Consider the following 19,455-nt stretch of genomic DNA (forward strand, 5'->3'; position numbering starts at 1 on the left):
ATCTGCCTGGTCCGCGCATGCGCCCCCCACTGTATTGCATACTGACCCACAGTAAGCGACCCTTGGCTAAGATGCAGGAGCACGCAGGTTGCGTTTTTCATCAAACACCTTTCTGAAGAGGCTTAAGAAGTCTTCAATATTGCTGGTAACTGGATCCTTTCTTTCCCAGAGTGGGGATGCCCATGCCAGAGCTTCTCCAGACTGCAAGGAGATGAATTATGCCACTTTGGCCCGGTCAGTGGGGAAGTTATGTGGCTAAAACTCAAAATGGATGCTGCACTGATTGAAGCCATGGCAGGTCTTGGGGTCCCCAGAGAATCGCTGTGGAGGTGGCAAGTTTAATGCAGAGGCCACTGTGAGGGCAGGAGGTTGGGCCTGGGCTAGTTGTACAGCCGATGCACTGGGAGAAACAAGCAGCTGATCCAGGCGAGCAGAAAGTGCATGAAGCTGGCGAAGCACCTGGATTTCGGTAGCTTCCTGGGCGTCAAGCCTCTGGGAGAGTAACTGGTTGGAGCCTGCTGAGGTCTGGGAAGATGTAGTCATAGTTTGTGCAAACTGTCACACATGGAGGGACAGGACCACTAGGGGGTGGTTTGCACGGAGGTGGTGTGAGGCCTGAGAAGGGCCAAGGCGCAGAGTCTAAGCAGTAACCAGGTTTTCTCCAGAGCCTATGAATACAGCCTCTAGAATACAGAAATCAGAGAAATTCATGGTGGACTCAACAGTGGCAAGGTGCCCAGGTCCTGTGGCTCCAGAACAAGCCTAAATCGTTACCCGTTAACCATTGTGCTTGACAGTTAGTACCACTTAGTTCTCGTATTTCCAAAGGATATTATTGCAGAAGTCTTTTGGTTTGTTCAGATGCATCCGTGCTGCCATGTTCGTTTTAGAGAAAAGAGACTTTCTACTGGCAGACTTTCTACTGGCAAACCTTCTAAACAAGCCATACATGTTCAGACTTTTTCTAACTGTATTCTCATGAGCTTTAACATTTACAATACTAATTAAGGTGTGTAGCGTCTGAGATGGAGCTCTTGGGGTTTTTCAGTCCCTCTGCTCATTACATAGTCTGACCGTGCAGTGGATTCGCTGGGACTTCCACTGATGGGAAGATTGACAACTGTCTTGAATGTATCCCACTTGTGAATAATCTTTCTCACTATAGAATGATGGACTTCGATGTGTTTGAAATGGCCTTCTCACCCTTTCCAGATTGATGGGCATCAACAATTGTTTATTTAAGATCATCACTGTTGTCTTCCCTTCATGAAATTTTGTTAACACACACCTGAATGTTTCACACAACCAAACTGCCAAAAGTTCTGCTTTTTTAGGGTGGTCACACTTGCTGATGATTCCTTTAGAAAGTGCATTTGATGAGCAGCACCTGGCTGCTACTTATCATCTAAATTTCTATAAAAGTAGTAAGGGTGTAATAAATTTTCACACACTGCTTCTGCATTTTGACTTTGTTAATAAATAATGACTCAGTATATTATATCATGTTTTGTTCATCTGCGGTTGTATAAATACTTGCCCCCCCCCCAATGGTTCCCCCTGCTGTTCAGTGCGTGATCAGGTGACGTAGCCTGAAGAATGAATAAGAAAGCAGCACCTAGAGCTTCGTCGGTGCTGGGATGTAGGAGAATTCCAAGACATAGCAAGACCAAATCAAGGTCAGGTATGGAGGGATTGGGGGCTCTGGGGAACTAAAGGTAAGATGGATTTTTATATTTTAATGACAATTCCACTGTAAACTTTGGAATTGAAAGAGATTGTACTTTAACTCTACCTTTTTCTGAATACACAATTTGCCAGCTCATACACTTACCCAACTGGGTGTTTACAAACTTATTGATATACTAACCTGGCAGCTTATATGGCATAAATGTGCCCCGTCCTTGCAGGTCAGAAACTTACACAGGTGTCCCACCCTGGCTGTCTACCTGCTTGTACCATATTTGGGGCTTCCATGACTGAGCCTACTATTTACATCTTCATGGAAGTCATATATCTGTGTCACACTATTAAAGATCCAGAGCAGTGTTATACATTTAATGCATCTCAGAAGTAGATTTGCAGTACATATGGTATACAGGGCTCTTAGTTTCATTTCTTTCCATTATTCAGATTCTGCTTTGGAGCTGGATGGAGAAATCTTTGAGTCAGTAAAGCCTGGTCTTTCTGCTTATGCCAATAAGCCAGAGAAGGTAAGACGAACTTGGTTGTCTGTGGTTAACAACCCTGGCATTTTTTGTGTGAGTGAATGCATCATACAGTTAGTTTATAAAATGTACATAAGGCTGTAAAAAACATTCCTTGCATAAGTTAAAACATAAATAGTTAGCAAAACTGTCCACTCAAATTGCAATCTGATTGTTCTGTGTGGTGGACAGGTCTAACTGATTGCAAGTAATTGAACAGTTTGTGTAGAAGCTATTTGTGTAATAGAGAAAAGCATTATTGTGTAATGAAATGTGTATCATGTAAATATATGATGGAACAACGCGTGGCATTTTATGTGTTGGGTATCAAGAACTGCATGTCATAGAGAGGTCATAGAACAGCAATGCCTGATAGGTATAAGAAAGGTTTTGAGTTTTCTTTTTTCAGATGGAATGGCAAATAGTTTAACCCGTGTTTTTCAAATAGTGTACACCATTGACAAGATTTCTTCTCACGTCCTATCCTTTCCTCGCAAGAAATCACGAAATCTCTCCAAAGTTAAAGAAACGCCCTTCTTGTTAGTTGTCTTCTCAACAAGTGTCCTTTTAAGCAGAATATTCCTCTGGTTCAATTTTGTTGATGGCAATAAAACCCCTACAGAGGTTGTATACCCATAATCTGTAAGTACCTCACCTGTGCCCTGGTCTCTGCCCTATACAGTGATGCTTAGATTGGGGGAGGGCAGAAGTAAAGCCAGTCTTGTGTGATGCAAAACTGAACTGACTTGAAAATTGTCGATTACAGTGTGCAGATGCTGTTCGTTCATTATTGCACCTAGCGCAGGACGCTATTCCATCCTCCCACTGGAAGAAAACTGCTCTGATACTAAAAGCTACTGCAGGCTTCCGACTGCTTCCCGTAGATCAGGCTGAAGGTCTGCTTTCTGAGGTGAGGCTGATATATGGGTAGGGGCATGGACGGCCTGTATACGTTATTTTTGTACATGACTAGGGAGCAGGATGCATGGCCTGGGGACATAGTGTGAATACATGACTTTCATATACAGAGTTTGTAACATGGATTGCTTTTATCTTGTGTGGTACATAGATTAAATGTGTAGCTTTGGGTACATGGCCTAGGTCTTGGGGATATGGCTTGGGTGGATGGGATGTTTTCTATAGGTCATGAACATGTTTCAATTCCAACTTGTTTAGGTGAGAAAAGTCTTCAAAGCTTCTCCTTTTCTAGTACCGGAAAATAGCGTCACCATCCTTGATGGAACAGATGAAGGTAGAAATACAAAAATATCATATACAATTACCATTACCAACCCATTTTATATTGTTATTACTGACCCATGGAGATCTGCAGAGTATTGTTCTGTCACAACTACTTCCTGACCAATACATATTATTTATAAATCCTAATATTTATTTTTTTCACTAGATTTGATCATTGACCCCTCTAGTGTTTTGTGCACCATTGATTTGTTCTCTCTAGAATACAATTGTACACAACAAGGTTATACACAAGCTACCAGAGTTATTACAGTATTCTCATGTCTTTTCTCCCTAGGAATATTAGCCTGGATCTCTGTGAATTTTCTTACAGGTAAATCCAGGCAGAATACTTTTATATGTATGGTTTGTGGTACAGTAAATGTGTTTAGTGTACTGTAGGCCAGTGGTACAGTTGAGTCTGTAAGTTTGTGTGTGTGTAGTGTAGGTTGGTGGTGTGTGTGTGTGTGTGTGGGGGGGGGGTTACAGGTCAGCTCTGTCTTGTGTCTATTTGTGGTGTGTAGTGTAAGTAGGTGGTACAGTAGGGTCAGATGTCAATGTGTAAAGTTTAGGTGAGTTTCATAGTCTGGTCAGCATGATTATTTGTGTAGTTGTGGTGGGTTGTACAATTGGGTCTGTAAATCTGTGTGTTTAGTGAAGGTGAGTGGTACAGCCAGGTCATTATTTCTGTATGTGGTCTAGGTGGGTGGTACAGTCAGGCCTGTCTAGTGTAGGTGGGTTTACAGAAAGGTATGTATTTCTGTGTACTATTGTATAAGTAAGTGGTACAGTTAGGTCTTAATGCCTGTGTGTGGTGTAGGTGGGGAGTACAATTTGATTTGTATGCCTGTGTATGTGTAGTTCAGGAGGGTTGTCAGTATGTCTCTGTGTGTAGTGTAAAAGAGTTCTACTCCTGGGTCAGTATGTCTGTGTGTGTATTGTATGGGGGTGATACATTTCAATTAGTAAATCTGTGTGTTTAATGTAGATGACTTGTACAATTGTCTAAAACAAATGTCTATGTGTGCGTGTAGTGTAGGTAGAGTCAGGCAGTATGTCTTTGTGTCACATGGTGGGTGGTACAATCACTTCTTTATGTCAGTGTATGCGGGTGACATAATTGGGTCAGTATGTCTGTTTGTGTAGTGTAAATGTATTATACATTCAGGCACAATGTGGTCACTGTTTGTACTGTAGATGAGTTGCACAGTCCTGCCAGTATGCCTATGTAATGTATTATTAATATTATTATTAATAATAATAATAATAATAATAATAATAATAAACAGGATTTATATAGTGCCAGCGCTGTATATTAAATAGGGGTTGCAAATGACAGACAAATACAGACAAAGACACAGAAGGAGGGGAGGACCCTGCCCCGAATAAAGGGAAGTAGTTAAGGTTTTAAAAGACAATAGAAGATGGGTAGGCATGATGGTATTAAGCTACGTATACACGTCCAATGCTTCTTGTCCGATAATCAGCTCAGGGCCGATATCGGATGAAAATCTGGTGTGTGGAAAGTGCACGTCGTCCATCGTCCAAACATCTGTCCTGGCGGATCCACGGACGATGGACGATGAACAATCATTATGGTAACGAAGGGGGAGAGCGGGCAGCATGGTGGCGCTCTATCGTTCTCCTCCTTTCCTCTCCATAGAGCAGTCCTTAGTCGTTGGAAAGGATCGTGAAGTCAGTGATACAGTGAGGTCAGTATGGCTTTGTGTTTAGAGTATGTGTTGTGTACTAGCCATATTCTCTGCTACTCTTTAGGTCGGTTACATGGAGATCGTAGTGTGGGTACTTTGGATTTAGGTGGAGGGTCTACACAGATCACCTTCCTTCCTCTTAATAAGGTATCTATTTTACTTCAGCACTGTGACCCTCTATGTACTATACTAATTGCTTATTGGAACTCTTTATACTATAGACAGATTTTTGTCCCTCAATGGGGCCATGGCCTGCTGTCTGTCACTTCCTATAGTATAGCTTGCTGTTTTCACTTTCTGTATAGAATGCTTTATGTCACTTTCCATTGTTGACTGGTCTTTTTTTTGTTGTTGTTTTATAGGCTACGTTAGATGAGACACCGTGGGAGTCTTTGGTTTCCTTTGAGCTGTTTAATAACACATATCGTCTATACACACAAAGGTGGGCCTTCTATGCCTTGTCTCCACTAACTGTACTGCACTTTTCTCATAAAAAATATGTTAATTGATGCCATTGTTGTGGTTCTAGTTATCTAGGTCTTGGCCTAAAGGCGGCTCGTCTTGCAGTTCTTGGAGCTTCCGTGTCTGTGGGTAAATCTTTAAATGTTTTTTGTCACCACAATGTCTGTTTTCAGTGGATGAATGCACTTGTGCATATAACGCCACTTTGTATTGTCATGTACAGTGCCTTGCAAACACCCCCCTCTGTGTTTGTCTTGTTTTGTTGAGTTACAACCTGAAATTTAAAAGAATTTTCAAATGTATTTTATTTAATGGACTTAAAATAGATTGAAAATAATAAATATATTTATATAAATCCATATATAAAACAAGTTTAACCTGTAAAGTTGTAAGTGTGAATGTATTCATCTCCTTTGCCAGAATACCCCTAAATAAGATCCAACCAATAAATATTAGAAGTTACATCATTCCTTATTAGAATCAATACACTCCATAGTTGTATACTCCATAGTGGCTTTATGAAAGACTATTCAGAAGAAAAAAACCATTGGTATAAGAAAACATGTTCGTAATTTGCCCAATAGCATGGGGTGGATTTTCAAACATATGGAAGATTTTCTGGTCAGTTTTAGCATTTCAATAAGTTTCAGATTGAGGGCTTGTTCATTGTCCTGTAAAGTCTTTGGACATGTGTAGTTTAGTTCTGATAAAAAATTATAGCATGTAACCATAAGGAACTTTAAACATTCAATATCTTTGTGAGCCATAATAAGACTTCACCATCGGTAATATTACAGCCAGATAATAAGGTATAAGGCATAGTTATAAGGCAGATTGTGTTAAATTATATTGAGAATATATATATTATACTATATATGTGACACAGTAATTTACCTCTTTATCAGCCCAAAAAAAACAAACTTTCCACAGCCACTGTTTTGCTCCAAATCTGGATGGATCGTGGGTATTTGCTGGTGTAACCTACAAGTATGGAGGACATCCTGATGGTAAGGTTCTGAAAGAGAGAGAAGTCTGAAGGGGAGGATTGCACTTAGATTAGGGGGAGGGAGGAGAGAGTGCAATGGTGAAAGATGCACTCAGGATTTTATGTGAGAGAAGATAGTGTGATGGTGAGCGGCACACTTAGGTTATGGAGAGGGAAGAGTTTGATAGTGAGGGTTAGTCAGATTGGGAGGGGAGAAGATAGGTGTTAAGCTGTCTATAGTTTTTTTGCAGTACAGGTTATATTCCCAAGCTAATCATAAGATTAACGTACAGTTTTCATAGTCTTATGACCTTATTGACAGACTGTTTGCCAAAAAAAGGCATTATTTATAAACATATAGCACCATTTTTTTCTGATTACCCTATTTATGAAACTGCTGATTAGCTGAAAAGTTATCCTTTTTTAACTGTAATGCCACAATTAGGTGATTGCCACTATTAAAATGTCTGATCAAGCAAGAAAAAGGATCCTTTCACAATGACTACCCTTTCATAAATCTGGCAGTTAAAAACAAAAAGTGTCTGTTAGTGTACATTGGATTGTTAAGAAAATTCAGACCTGAACAGGTCACTTTAGGTTAGCTTGTCCTCTAAATCCTTTGTCTTCGATACAATGTTGGGAGGGGGTTCTAGAGGACATAGGTAGTAGTGGATACTCCTATAACCTACTCCTCAGGTTGGCCATGTTGGGATATTGTTAGATATTGCGAGCAGACTTGACCTTTATTCAACTGTCTTTGGCCCTTTTTTTTTCAGGTCTTGCTGGATTTAATTTGTGTTACTCTGAGGTTCGACCCATTGTAGAAGGAAAGTTGCACCAAGTGGATGAGTTCCGAAGAAGCCCATTCTATGCCTTCTCCTATTACTATGACCGAGCTGTAGACTGCAGTCTGATTGGTGAGTATTAAACGTTTGTCTATGTAGCTTGACAAACATTTGTTGTTCTAATGCAGGATTTTTGTGATTTTAGATGGTGAGACTGGGGGTGTACTGGAAGTCCGTGACTTTGCACAAAAGGCAAAAGAAGGTAAAATGGGGAGGGTAGAACAGATTTACTAAAGCATAGCATTTTTTTTCTAATTTCCCCAAATGTGATTTGTTTGTTGTGTTAAGTGTTAACAAGCTTCAGCTTGTATGGGATACAGAAAACTTTATCTAGTAACATAATTAGTGCTTGTGTTGTAGAAGTACAAATGCACACCCAGATTGTGCTGTTATTACCCTGTGCATGTTTGGGTGGACTTTTGGCCATGGGTTGTATGCATTTTAAAATGTGATCCCCTACCTATTACTGTGATGAATAGACTGCAGTATTATGTCTATGGAGCCAGACAGACACCTTATAACTAATCGCTCTTGACTAAAAGGATGGATAATATAGGTTTGGAAAACCTGGAATCATTATTCTTCACCCAAAGTAAACCAATGTCACAGCCCTTCTCTCCCTTCCATGGGCTGCAAAATCATGTGAACATGACTGACTGCAGTGTGTATGGCCATCGTAATGGGATGCCTGTATTGCTAGTACTCAGAAGACAGGAAAAGGCTTCAGCCTGAAAATAAAGAAACCAGGAGTTTCAATCCCTCACCATCCTCCTCTTCATACTGTTAACAATAGAAAATGAGACAATTGGCTTGAAGCAAAGTGGAATAGTTATGTTTTTAACAGTAGTTTTTTTTTTTTTTTTTGCATGGAACAGAGTTAAAGCTTTGAATGATTAGGCAGAGGGAGCGATGTGTACACTTCATCTTTTGAAGACTGTAAACACCAGTAGATGAGAACATATCAGTTGAAACGGACAGTAAAATATGAATATTTAGTATTATAAATATTTATTCCTAGCTAGAAAAATATATATTTTGTGCCAAGTAAAAAAATAAAAAAAATTCAATAGTTTCTGTCTCTCTAAACATTGTTTTGAAAGGTTAGTGGATTGTTTGCCACCCCGTAATAGGTTAAGATATGGAGATAAGTAGATAAGAGGCGGGGATTTGGTTGGCAGTAGGGGAATTATGTATTTTTATTCGTATACATCATACATAATTACATCACAATACATATATATACAAAGTTCAGGATATATATATATGTATTTTGATGTAATTATGTATGATGTTTAGGAATATAAATGCATAATTAACCTTACTGCCAACCAAATCCCCACCTCTTTTCTACATATCTTCATAAAAAAAAGGAAATACTTAATAATTCACTTTTAATTAATTGAGTTTTGGAGTACTAATAATGACTGATTTTGGAAGATGTAATCATCAGACTAAAGTATTAGTATTTTTTATATACCGGTAGCTAGCCATACATCAATTTTATAATGTTAATGTATTGTCCCAATCAATTGGTTTGAGTGCCAAAACCTTTTTGTCCAACAGTTGGAATTTTCTTTAAAGAAAGAAGGAGAAAAGGTAGGCTTTTTTTAAGGCACGGAGAAGGAGACTATGTATAAAATCAATATAATTTACAAAAATCTTAAAATAGTAGTAAAACAATGTAACAGAATAGCATTATAAAGTGTTCTATCCACACTATATTTGGTGATAAGGAAAATCACAGACTTGCATAAAGGTCATGAATCAAGAAACAGGGTCTCAACCCAAGGTGTTTCGCTCTGAAGGTAAAAAATATAATTTTATGTAAAAAAGAACATAAACCATTCTTCCTATTATGGTTGATGTTCTTTATACATAAAATTATCTTTTTTTCTTTCAGAGCACCAAAATGCTTTTGCGATTGCTACACCAATCATTGATATTCCATTATAATTGTACTGGCATATTTCCAACATTATATTATAGTAAGTCTATGTTTTTATCATAACTATAGTTTTTCTAAATGTCCTGATTGCTGCAAGAGTTGCTGTATCCTTATATTATTATATGTATCAACATGATATTGACATCTATATACCCATTATAAATGTGATTCTAACTGGTCCTAGTGTCCCTGTATCCCCTGAGGAAGCCCATCTGGGCACAACGTGTCGGGTTGTTATCATACTTACCTGTTATTTTTATTTCCTGGCTACTCCTCAGGATAGCATACTAATAGGTCAGTTCTGCCCCACTTAACACCCTATGATCACCCTATTTTTAAATGCAACCTCCTCCCTCATGCACTTGATAAAAAAAGTGGCGGAATCTTGCTGTTATGAGGAGTAGCCAGAAAAGGAAACGTTGCAAAATGGGTCACTAAAGTATGCACATCAAGCTTGTAGTGATAGATGAAAGTGTTGAAAGGGCTCCAAACAGCTGATTTGCATATCACCTTAGCTAATGTCGACTCAGAGACTGCCATTTTCTCACGAAATGTGTCCTAATGTCCACTACACCACACAAGCCCTTCAGAAGTTAGGCATACTGGATGGTTTCCAAAAAGGAAACAGACAACATAATTCTTCTTGAAAATGCTGTTCCCCAGCTTCTGGATAGTCAAAATTCCCCAGCTGAAATGTTTTAGTTTTCTCCAGATATGTGAAAAACATACCACGTTCAGTCTGCTAAAGTCCAAAGAATCTTCCTGAAGTCCATCCAAAGAAGATGGAACCATGGACAGTAATGTTGCTTCCCAATTAAAATGGTTTACTGAGTAGAGCTTAGTCAGAAATTCTGGAGAGGAACAAAGCACTCCCTTTTCAGGAAGAAGTGTGCAAAAAGTCTTTATAACAAGCAATGCTCTTCTCTCTGACATCATTTGGGCTGTTAGAAATAAATGGTTTTCCATGTAAGTTTTTGAATGAAGCAACAATTAGACACGTGAAATGACTGGTCTACCGAACTAAGAACTAAATGCAATTTTCACTACATAAAGATGTAAGCTAAAAGGACTGACACCTGAACTTTAAGGGAATTTTACCGTAAAGCTGATTGAAGAAAATTAAACATATCACTTGTGGAAGGATGGAAAAAAACCTTTACAGTCAGCAAACTGAAAAGAAGTTTTGCCAAATATGTTAATAAATTGTATTTGTTTATGCTTTATGTGAGGTGTCGTGCACTACTGGAGACAAACCTGAGGCTAGAAGACTGTTACTTTTAATAAGAATGTAGTCAAGTTAAGGCTGTGTGGATTGTTTTATTCTCAACAACCTTGCAGTAGATCTGTAGATTACTCTTTTAGGGGTGAAAATACAGGCAACTATCATCATTTGCACAGCAAGCAATACCAAAACCTCCTTGGCTAATCCAGGAAAAACACAATGTTTCTGCTTGTCACATTCCTAATTTGTAGAAGAACCTTCATAATCAAGGCGAGTGGGGGAAAGACACCTTTTGATTTAATTCTATCATTCACTCTGCTTGGGTACAACCTGCCATCAATTAAAGAGACTCTGATTAACCCCAAATAAAGTTCAGCTGTCCTAGTAAGATTTTCCTGACATTTACTCAGTTGCCTGGGACAGCAAATTTCCATGGCTTACAAAGCATTACAGGGATCTCATTGTCGAAAGACATCAGTCAGGACAAGGGAATAAAAATATAATGAAAAAATCAGTCAGGAGAGGGGTACAAAAAATGTTCACAGCATTGGATATATCATGGAACACAGTAAAGACAGTCATTAAAAAAGGGAGAAATCATTGGACAATGGTGACATTGCAAAGGACTCGACGTCTCCCAACAATAATAACAACAATGAAATAGGACAAAAACTAGGGTCAGGGAGGCTGCAGAGACCTCCAGTAACACCAAAAGAGCTGCAGGAATTTCTAGCAAATACTGGTTGTGTAGTTCATGTGACAACAATCTCTGGTATTCTCCATATGTCTGGACTATGGGGTAAGGTTGAAATGTGAAGCCTTTTCTTACAAAAAAAACTTCCAGGTCCAGCTAAAATTTGCAACGAATTACATCTAATCTCCCAAAACCATGTAGGAAAATGTGTTACGGTCTGATGAAACAGAGGATAAACTTTTATATCCACAATGCCAAAATGTAAATTTGGAGCAAAATAACACTTTGTATCACCTAAAGAACACCCCCCATGGTAAAGCGTGGTGGTGTCAGTGCCATGCTTTGGGGTTGGTTTTATTCAGGTGGAACTGGGACTTTACTCAAGATGGGGGAAATTATGTACAGTTCCAAATACCAGTCACTTTAAGCCTAAAACCTTCAGGCTCCTGCTAGAAAGATGAAGGTGAAGAGGAATTTCACCTTTCAACACAACAATGACCCTAAACATACATACAAATCAACAAAATAACAGTTTCACCAGAGGAAATTAAAATTTTGGCATAGCCCTGCCAGAGACAAAATCTAAATTTAATTGAAAACCTGTGGGGTAACCTAAAGAGAGTTGCGCACTAGAGATGTCCTCACAATTTGACAGATTTAGAGTGCTTTTGCAAGGAAGAGTGGAAAAATATTTGCCTGGATTTGCACACAACGTGAAGTACAGTTAACCGCCTTGCACATGGTGTGAGCGAGCCTCAGTGTATGTTACCAGGGCTATGTATAAAGTATCAATATAATATATATGATTTGAGCAGTATGACCTAGTATACCCAAAGAAAACCGTATTTGTACTAAGAATACAATACTAATTTTTTTTAGAAAGATTGAAAACTAGCTATTTAAAATAAACCACTCATTACAGAAATCTAAAAACTTGTCTAGTAAAGAAAGTTTATTGTCAAGCCAAAATAACAGGTTGTATTTTCCCACAAGACATGGAGAAAACATATGGTAAAGTGTAAAATGATTTCATCTTCCTGTAGTATGTGATCACATGACCAGCGACTCATCTCACAGCCACTTTCTGTGTATGGACCTGACCTACATCACTGTTCTGCTCAAGGAAGGCTTTGGTTTCGAGGATGGAACCATCTTGCAGGTATGTTGGCTCTCCTCCTTCTCTCCTTGTTGTTTTTCTGTCCCTGCTAATTGTTGTTTGCTTTTTCATTTAAGCTAACCAAAAAAGTACGCAATGTGGAGATGAGCTGGACGCTGGGAGCCGCTTTCCATATGTTGCAGTCCCTTCCATTAGTCGAGTAGCTCCAGCAGTCATATCCTATCCAGTGCCTTATATCAAGTCATGTTGTACACCTTGAATTTCATTATTGTTTTCCTAAGATTTTATGTTATATGCAGAAAAAAGCAGAGAGCCTAAAGTAAATATAAATTCATCTCCTGATCACATAGAATATTATGCAGTTTTCATTGACCGCCTGTAACAAGCTAATATTTTTTTAGTTCATGTAATAATGTAATGATCTCAGTATATTATGTGTTAAATACTTTATAAGTCACTGATTTGTATTGGAATTTATATCTATGCATGTCAGTGGAAACATTATTAAAACAAAAAAAAATAAATATAAAAAAGTTTGATTTTACCCATGCTTCCAAAGAATTCCATAATTCCATACATATGGAATGAAATAAAGATGCAGCTTTCCTCCACCTCCAGTGCTAAGAACAAGCCATGATAATGATGTATAAAAAATGAGGTGGATCACAATGGAGTTATTTAATTGTTTTCCCTGATGTTACAGAAGACAGTTAACAGCAAAAGAATTTCAAATCACTGAAAACATATCTTTATTAAAAAAAAAAAAAATGAAAAACAAACAAAAAAAAAAAAAAATCAGGAAAATAACAAACATACATTGATTGTCATTGAATGAAGCAGCATCATCACTTACTGGCGAAGGCCATGATCTGTTCCTAGAAGTGACACAGAAATACAGTTAGAGAAGCCCAAACACCACACCTAGGAACTCACAACACATACAGTAGGAAAGCCAGCCTACCTTAAGTGGTGTCATTGCATTCGTAGCTTGGAGACCAAGAGTGCGCAAAAGAACAATTGGAGGCTGCTTAGTGTTGTATAATCTTTTCAGCAAGTCAATAGCAGCCATTATAGGGAGGTTCTGGCGCTGTCGCTCTGTCTCATATGCAAGGAGATGTCTTGTGGATCCTGAGTAGGGAAGGATAAAACTTCTGTCAGGTTTTAAAGCAGAACTAAACCCAGTGAATACTCACAGCCATCCTCTTCCCTGTTTTCTTTGGCCATTTTGATTATCTGGGCTGACGTAACTCAGTGAATTGTGACAGAAGTGACAGGGATTGGGCAGGTAAGATTTCTCATTGCAGAAAGGACATTACCTGCCGTTTTTGCAATAAAGTCGGGCCCGATTACAAATGTATTAGGTGGAAATTTAGTTCCCAAATTTTTAATGCGGACGGAGGTTTTGTTGCAGAGATTTTTTTACTTACTATCAAGTCAGGGACAGGAAGAAAACTCTCAGACAATAGTAAAGATACAAATTTTACATTAGGTAGGGGATAACCCTAGAACCTTAGTTAGCTTTTTATTGTTTTTTCCTGGTGCAGATTTTTTCTCACTTACATTAAAAACTAAGTGAGAGGAAATTTTTCTAACTGTATCCAAGATTGTCAAAAAAAAAAAGGGGTTTTAACCTTATCACAATATTTTATGACAATAGGTTTGCAAATTAAAAATCAAGTAGAGAAACACATTCTAGGAAAAGAATATCTACTATCCAATTAGACATGTTAGATAAAATAACCACAAATAATCTGGTCATATTAGAAAGAATGAACATACAGCCTTAATAATTCATTTCTGGCACCCAAATCAATGGCTTCCCCATCTGGGGACAAAGGATGGAAAGATGTGAAAAAAATTAGTGAGTTTTTGCCACTTGTGGTATAGATGAGCATGTCTAAAGAGGGATCAGGTCCTGAGAGTAAGGCTATGTACACACTTGCTCAGGGCCGATATCGGATGAGAATCTGGCGTGAGTACAGCGCCCGTTGTCCTAATGGCCGTCCTGGTGGATCCACGGATGATGGACGACAAACGATCTTAATGGAAGTGAAGGGGGAGAGCGCGCAGCAGGGTGCCGCTCGTTGTTCTCCCCCTCCCCTCTCCATGGAGCAGAACCGTGCTGTATGTACAGCACTCGTTCATGCATAGTGCAGTAGTTTGTCGTTGGAAAGGATCGTGAAAGATCCTTTCCAACGTCAATTATTGCGTGTGTGTGTGCAGCCTAACCCTGGGTGCTGCAAAGGTTATTAACATACTTGACAAAGTTAAAAAGTAGACTTGAGAGCTCAAGACCCTCCATGAGTTGCTGGAAATCTGAAGGGTGAACTGCTGTAGAGGACTATGCAGCTTTTGACATTTATGGCTCACATATATTAAGTAAAAGGGAGACACAATATATCCAAAATGAAAACCGGATCTCTTGGTACATAAAGTACACATGAAGAGGCTCTTATTCTCTAGTGTAGGGGGTACAAGCAGCAATCAGTTAAAGGATCCTAAGCCTTCCCAAAGTCAGCTACTATGAGATCAGTTTTAGCTAAGGCTATCTTTTCCACTACCTGAAGAGGCATTATTAACTTTCTGGTCTCTATGTGAAGATGCATCATTTTAATTTATTCAGTGAAAATAAAACTCTAATCTACACCAGCTCTGGATGAAATAAATCTGTCACTGTGTTTGCTTGGAGAAAACTTGAAAATTAGAGGAACATCTTTTAGGCCCAGCCTATTTCAGGTTTTCACTACAGAATCCTAGAAATAACCATGTTGTGGAATACTGATGGTAGGGTATAAGCATGTGGGATGATTTGCTATATATATACTAACCTGCACAAACGCCCCACGCAATGAACAAGTGTGTGGCACACAACAATAATGAGACCTTACAATTTCAAATAGCAACAATGTCATACTGTGGAACCACAGTAAAGGGATATCTATTGAACCCTGAGTGCTGACATCTTTGCTATTTGGTGCAAAAGTAAGTTTTGGCTGCATGCAGATCCACTGGGCCCCACTTTTATGCAGCCCTTATGATGGCTTCTTTTACAATGACTTCACAGTGACACTAGGAAACTAAGTAGGGTGGTGTGAACTATAAAGCAGCACAATGGCACTGAATGGGTTGGCACTCAGTGACAGTACAAGGTTACACCGACATTGCATGGTGTAAGGGCACCTATGCAGGGGCACAATGACACTGTATGGGTTGGCTATAATGCATCAGGACACTCAAAGACATGTTGATACGTCAACTGGTTCTTACTGAGCAGAGCACCAGGAAACACAAAAAATAGTTATACCATATTACAAATATAAGATTTTAAGTTATATTAACAAAATGTATAAATTACTGTTTTAGGTCATTAGCTTAAAATGTATTTAGGCCACATTATCTGAAAAACGGTTGTGCAGTTTATGGAAGGTGGTCAGAAATGCCAGGTCCATATTTCATTTGGGAAAGCTTTACTTTACACTATAGCAATACGTTTACACATGATTCCATATAGCTCTGTTCTAATCTTTAAGTGAATGACATAACTGAACTGTGCTTACCCAAATCTCGTCCATCAAATGCAGCGCTGCTCAGATGACTGAGTAAACTGGCCACATCAGCTAAGCCCAAATTAACTCCCTGTCCAGCCAGCGGGTGTACTCTGTGTGCAGCGTCTCTAAAAACAATATACAATATTATTACTTCTATGTACTAATAATCAGGGATGTTAAATCATCTACTGATGTCTGCTCACCCTATTAAAGCCACCCGATGGCGCACATATTCAGTAGCATGACCTAATCCCAGCGGAAAAGCAGCCCTACTCTTTTTACCCACACCAGAGACACTGGGAGGAAGCTGGCGTGCAGAGGTTCCGCTTGGCATCAGGAGGGATAAGACTGAGCGTAAAACCGAACTGGCAGAGGAGATGAATTCTGAGTGGTGCTCACTGCTCCACTGTGACAAAGCAAAGAGAGAAAAATAAAAATAATAAATGTTTATATATAACCCCTAATGACAAACTGTTTTTGTTCCCCTTTTGTCTGGTAAAAATATGATTTAAATTGTTTTGATATATTTGTTTACTAAGCACAAAAAAAACATACGAGAAATAGAGTAGGTGACCCAACCTATGATATGAACGATATAGCAGCCAACCCCGTAATGAGTCAAAGTATGAAAAAAGTAGAAAAGGGTTTTTTTGGCAAAAGATTTAATTGTATTTTTCAAATGAATACAATGTGGGTGACACAAAATTCATTAAAGTGGTATAAGAAAAGCAAACATGGTAAAATAGAACTATAAAGACATCCCTCAATATTATAATAATAAGAATATGCCTCGCTTACTAAACAATAAGTCCTCTGACTCAATGTTGCAACAGAAGTACAAAAGGCTCAAAGATCTCAATCCCGACACGTTTCGCACATTTTGTTTGTATGCAGAATACTACATACTGAGACCAGATTTACATATATACTGTACAATATAAGTTAATGATATACATCGATTCACACATTGTGCAGGGACACCCAAATGTTTATCATGTAATTATATATTTCTGGTCTGACCATCCACTAATATTTTACTTTTATGTCCAATTATGTATGACATTTATGATCATCTCCGTTTATACTTTGTTGTACAGATGCTCGGACTCTCCTTGCACATCCCCTGATAAAGCCTTCTGGTGCAATGCGTCGGGATTGAGATTTTCAAGCCTTTTGTACTTCTGCTGCAACATTTAGTCAGACGACTTTGTTTTTGTTTAGTAAGCGAGGCATATCCCTATTAATATTATATTGAGGGATGCCTTCATGGTTCATTTTGTGTTTTTAGCATGTTTGCTTTTTTATAGCACTTTAATGAATTTTGTGTCACCCACATTGTATTTATTTGAAAGATACACTTAAATCTTTTGCTAAAAAAAACCTGCTACTTTTCTACTTTTTTTTTTATACTAAGCACAAAAAAATATGTTCATCCTAAAATACAGTGCTCTCCTAAGTCTAATGCATACTGCAATGTTATTTCTAACATCTTTATCAAGAATTGTGAAAAGACAACAGAACTCCAGAAAATGGGAACACTGCCCTGCCATAGATAGATTAAAATGAGGAAGCATTTGTGACTTTAGGGCAGGTAATATATACTTTAAATATTGCATAAGACTTGATACAGGCATCTGAGTTTCATGGATATCAAAATAGACATGAATTGAACAATTTCTGCACGCTTCAGTTTATTAATGGGAAATATACTTACAAAAGCTGAATTGACAGCATCAACAAAGGTTTCATCATCCACCTCAAGAAGTTCAGCAGCATGTTCAGGAGATGTGGACCAGACTAATGAACTGCAAGTGTCTGAAAGCTGTCAGGGTGAAGCAAAAATGTTGTTGGTCAAAAAACTTGCACGGCATGTGAACTACAGGGAGCACAAGGGGAGCTAGACAAGAGCAGAAGACATAGACAACAGACTAAGCTATATGACTGCAAATTGCATTTTGCGGAAGGACCCTGTCCAATTCACAAGCCCCCATTATTAATGACAGAGTAAAACATACAACTTACAGGCAGAAGAGCAATGGGACCAGTGGGAAGGAACCTTTGCCAAGCCACATTGTTGTCGGTAGGCTACAAGAAATGGACACACAAAATACAGCCATGAACACATCAGCTGTGGGATGTTGAAGGAAAATGAGAGATAAATACAGATGTCATCTTACATGGATTAAACGAGATGAACAGATTTACTCCTTAAAGGAAGATTTGTGTTACATCCACTTTGGTGGATAAGTTTTTTCAGTCATTTTTTGTTTTTCCTAATGCTGTTGGTGAAAATGATACTGTATCAGATCTCATCAGAATAGATACTGTAACTGTAGTTAGACTTATAAAACCATGCTATCTGGAAGAAGTATTTCCCACTCTCAGCTACTTAAGCTCCTGCATTGTCCATTATGGAAATAACGCTGAATGGCCTGGGGTCTTTCCCCAGGAGAGTACACTGATCTAACTAAGCTACGTACACACACTCCAACGGTTCTCGCCTGATAATCGGCTCAGGGCAGATATCAGGCGAGAATCTGGCGTGTGTGCAGCATCAGTCATCCACGGATCCACGGACGATGGACAACTAACAATCCCAATGCAAAGGAAGGGGGAGAGCGCGCAGCAGGGTGCCGCTCCGTCGCTCCCCCCCTCCCCTCTGTATAGAGCAGAACGGTGCTGTATGTACAGCGCTTGTTCATGCATCGTGCAGTGCTAGTCATTGGAAAGTATTGTGAAAGATCCTTTCCAACGACTATTATTGCACGTGTGTATGCGGCTTTAATCATAGCCCTATGCAATCTAACTATGAGTTAAATGGAACCTCTTCATGTGTCTGACTTTTTCTGTTTTATCACATAAATGTTCTTCCTTCAGAGGTGCTTCAGAGATACAGTAGTGGCCATTTATAGTAGTGTTACTGCCCCTATGACTACTGCCCACAAATTACCATGACCCAGGTACCTAGGAATTTTACAGGCAAACACACACCTTTCCATGACCATTCTTCCTTCCCCCCCCAATAAATGCACCACACACACGTTTGGAAAATGGCCGAGTGACCTTTAATTATCAAAAAAACCTTCTTTTAAAATTATAACTTATACAATACCAAATAACTCCACATATATATATAAATACATTTCTTAACTTTAACTCTGTATATAACGATTGATATCAATCAACTATCAACATCATTAAAACATCCGTAAACCTACACATGATAACCCAACAGGACTGTACCTCCTAACATACTCTCTCCAGGTTGCAGGCCCTCGAAGGCACGGCCCACACCACACATCTTTAAAAGGACTGCGTCCCTATCCTTAGCTATTTGTTCCCAGCCGCGACTACCCATACCAGCTTGAGAACCCATTTCACCTGCAGCCTCTACCCTCCCCCCCATAAATGGGGAGGGCCCATCACCATAAATTAGGAGATACCACACCAGAGATGAATCTCCCCCCATATTTCACCGGCAC

General features: G+C 38.9%; 2 protein-coding genes across 5 annotated transcripts in view; one reads left to right on the plus strand and one right to left on the minus strand.

The window, feature by feature from the left end:
* The window catches only part of ENTPD5 (ectonucleoside triphosphate diphosphohydrolase 5 (inactive)), a 38,450-nt gene extending 25,481 nt beyond the window's left edge, over positions 1–12,969 (plus strand). For 3 of the 4 annotated variants that reach the window (XM_072428275.1, XM_072428273.1, XM_072428274.1), the window contains exons 3-14: positions 2,131–2,210; positions 2,971–3,114; positions 3,381–3,456; positions 3,742–3,777; positions 5,220–5,302; positions 5,518–5,597; positions 5,685–5,746; positions 6,523–6,624; positions 7,379–7,519; positions 7,593–7,649; positions 12,352–12,467; positions 12,542–12,969. In XM_072428275.1, the coding sequence (XP_072284376.1) occupies positions 2,131–2,210; positions 2,971–3,114; positions 3,381–3,456; positions 3,742–3,777; positions 5,220–5,302; positions 5,518–5,597; positions 5,685–5,746; positions 6,523–6,624; positions 7,379–7,519; positions 7,593–7,649; positions 12,352–12,467; positions 12,542–12,628 (1,064 nt within the window). In that variant the 3' untranslated portion in view covers positions 12,629–12,969. Of the gene's footprint in view, positions 1–2,130; positions 2,211–2,970; positions 3,115–3,380; positions 3,457–3,741; positions 3,778–5,219; positions 5,303–5,517; positions 5,598–5,684; positions 5,747–6,522; positions 6,625–7,378; positions 7,520–7,592; positions 7,650–8,322; positions 11,329–12,351; positions 12,468–12,541 lie in introns of those variants that run through there. The other variant, XM_072428276.1, reaches the window with a different exon arrangement.
* A 181-nt stretch (positions 12,970–13,150) lies between these two features.
* Positions 13,151–19,455, minus strand: part of COQ6 (coenzyme Q6, monooxygenase) — a 9,129-nt gene continuing 2,824 nt past the window's right edge. Inside the window, exons 7-12 of the mRNA XM_072428272.1 lie at positions 17,996–18,058; positions 17,688–17,795; positions 16,177–16,379; positions 15,983–16,098; positions 13,387–13,553; positions 13,151–13,300 (exon numbers count right to left, since the gene is read on the minus strand). Coding sequence (XP_072284373.1) covers positions 13,271–13,300; positions 13,387–13,553; positions 15,983–16,098; positions 16,177–16,379; positions 17,688–17,795; positions 17,996–18,058 — 687 coding nt within the window. The 3' untranslated portion in view covers positions 13,151–13,270. The remainder of the gene's footprint in view (positions 13,301–13,386; positions 13,554–15,982; positions 16,099–16,176; positions 16,380–17,687; positions 17,796–17,995; positions 18,059–19,455) is intronic.

Source organism: Pyxicephalus adspersus, chromosome 12 (genome assembly GCF_032062135.1).
Source record: "Pyxicephalus adspersus chromosome 12, UCB_Pads_2.0, whole genome shotgun sequence".
NCBI lineage: Eukaryota > Metazoa > Chordata > Amphibia > Anura > Pyxicephalidae > Pyxicephalus > Pyxicephalus adspersus.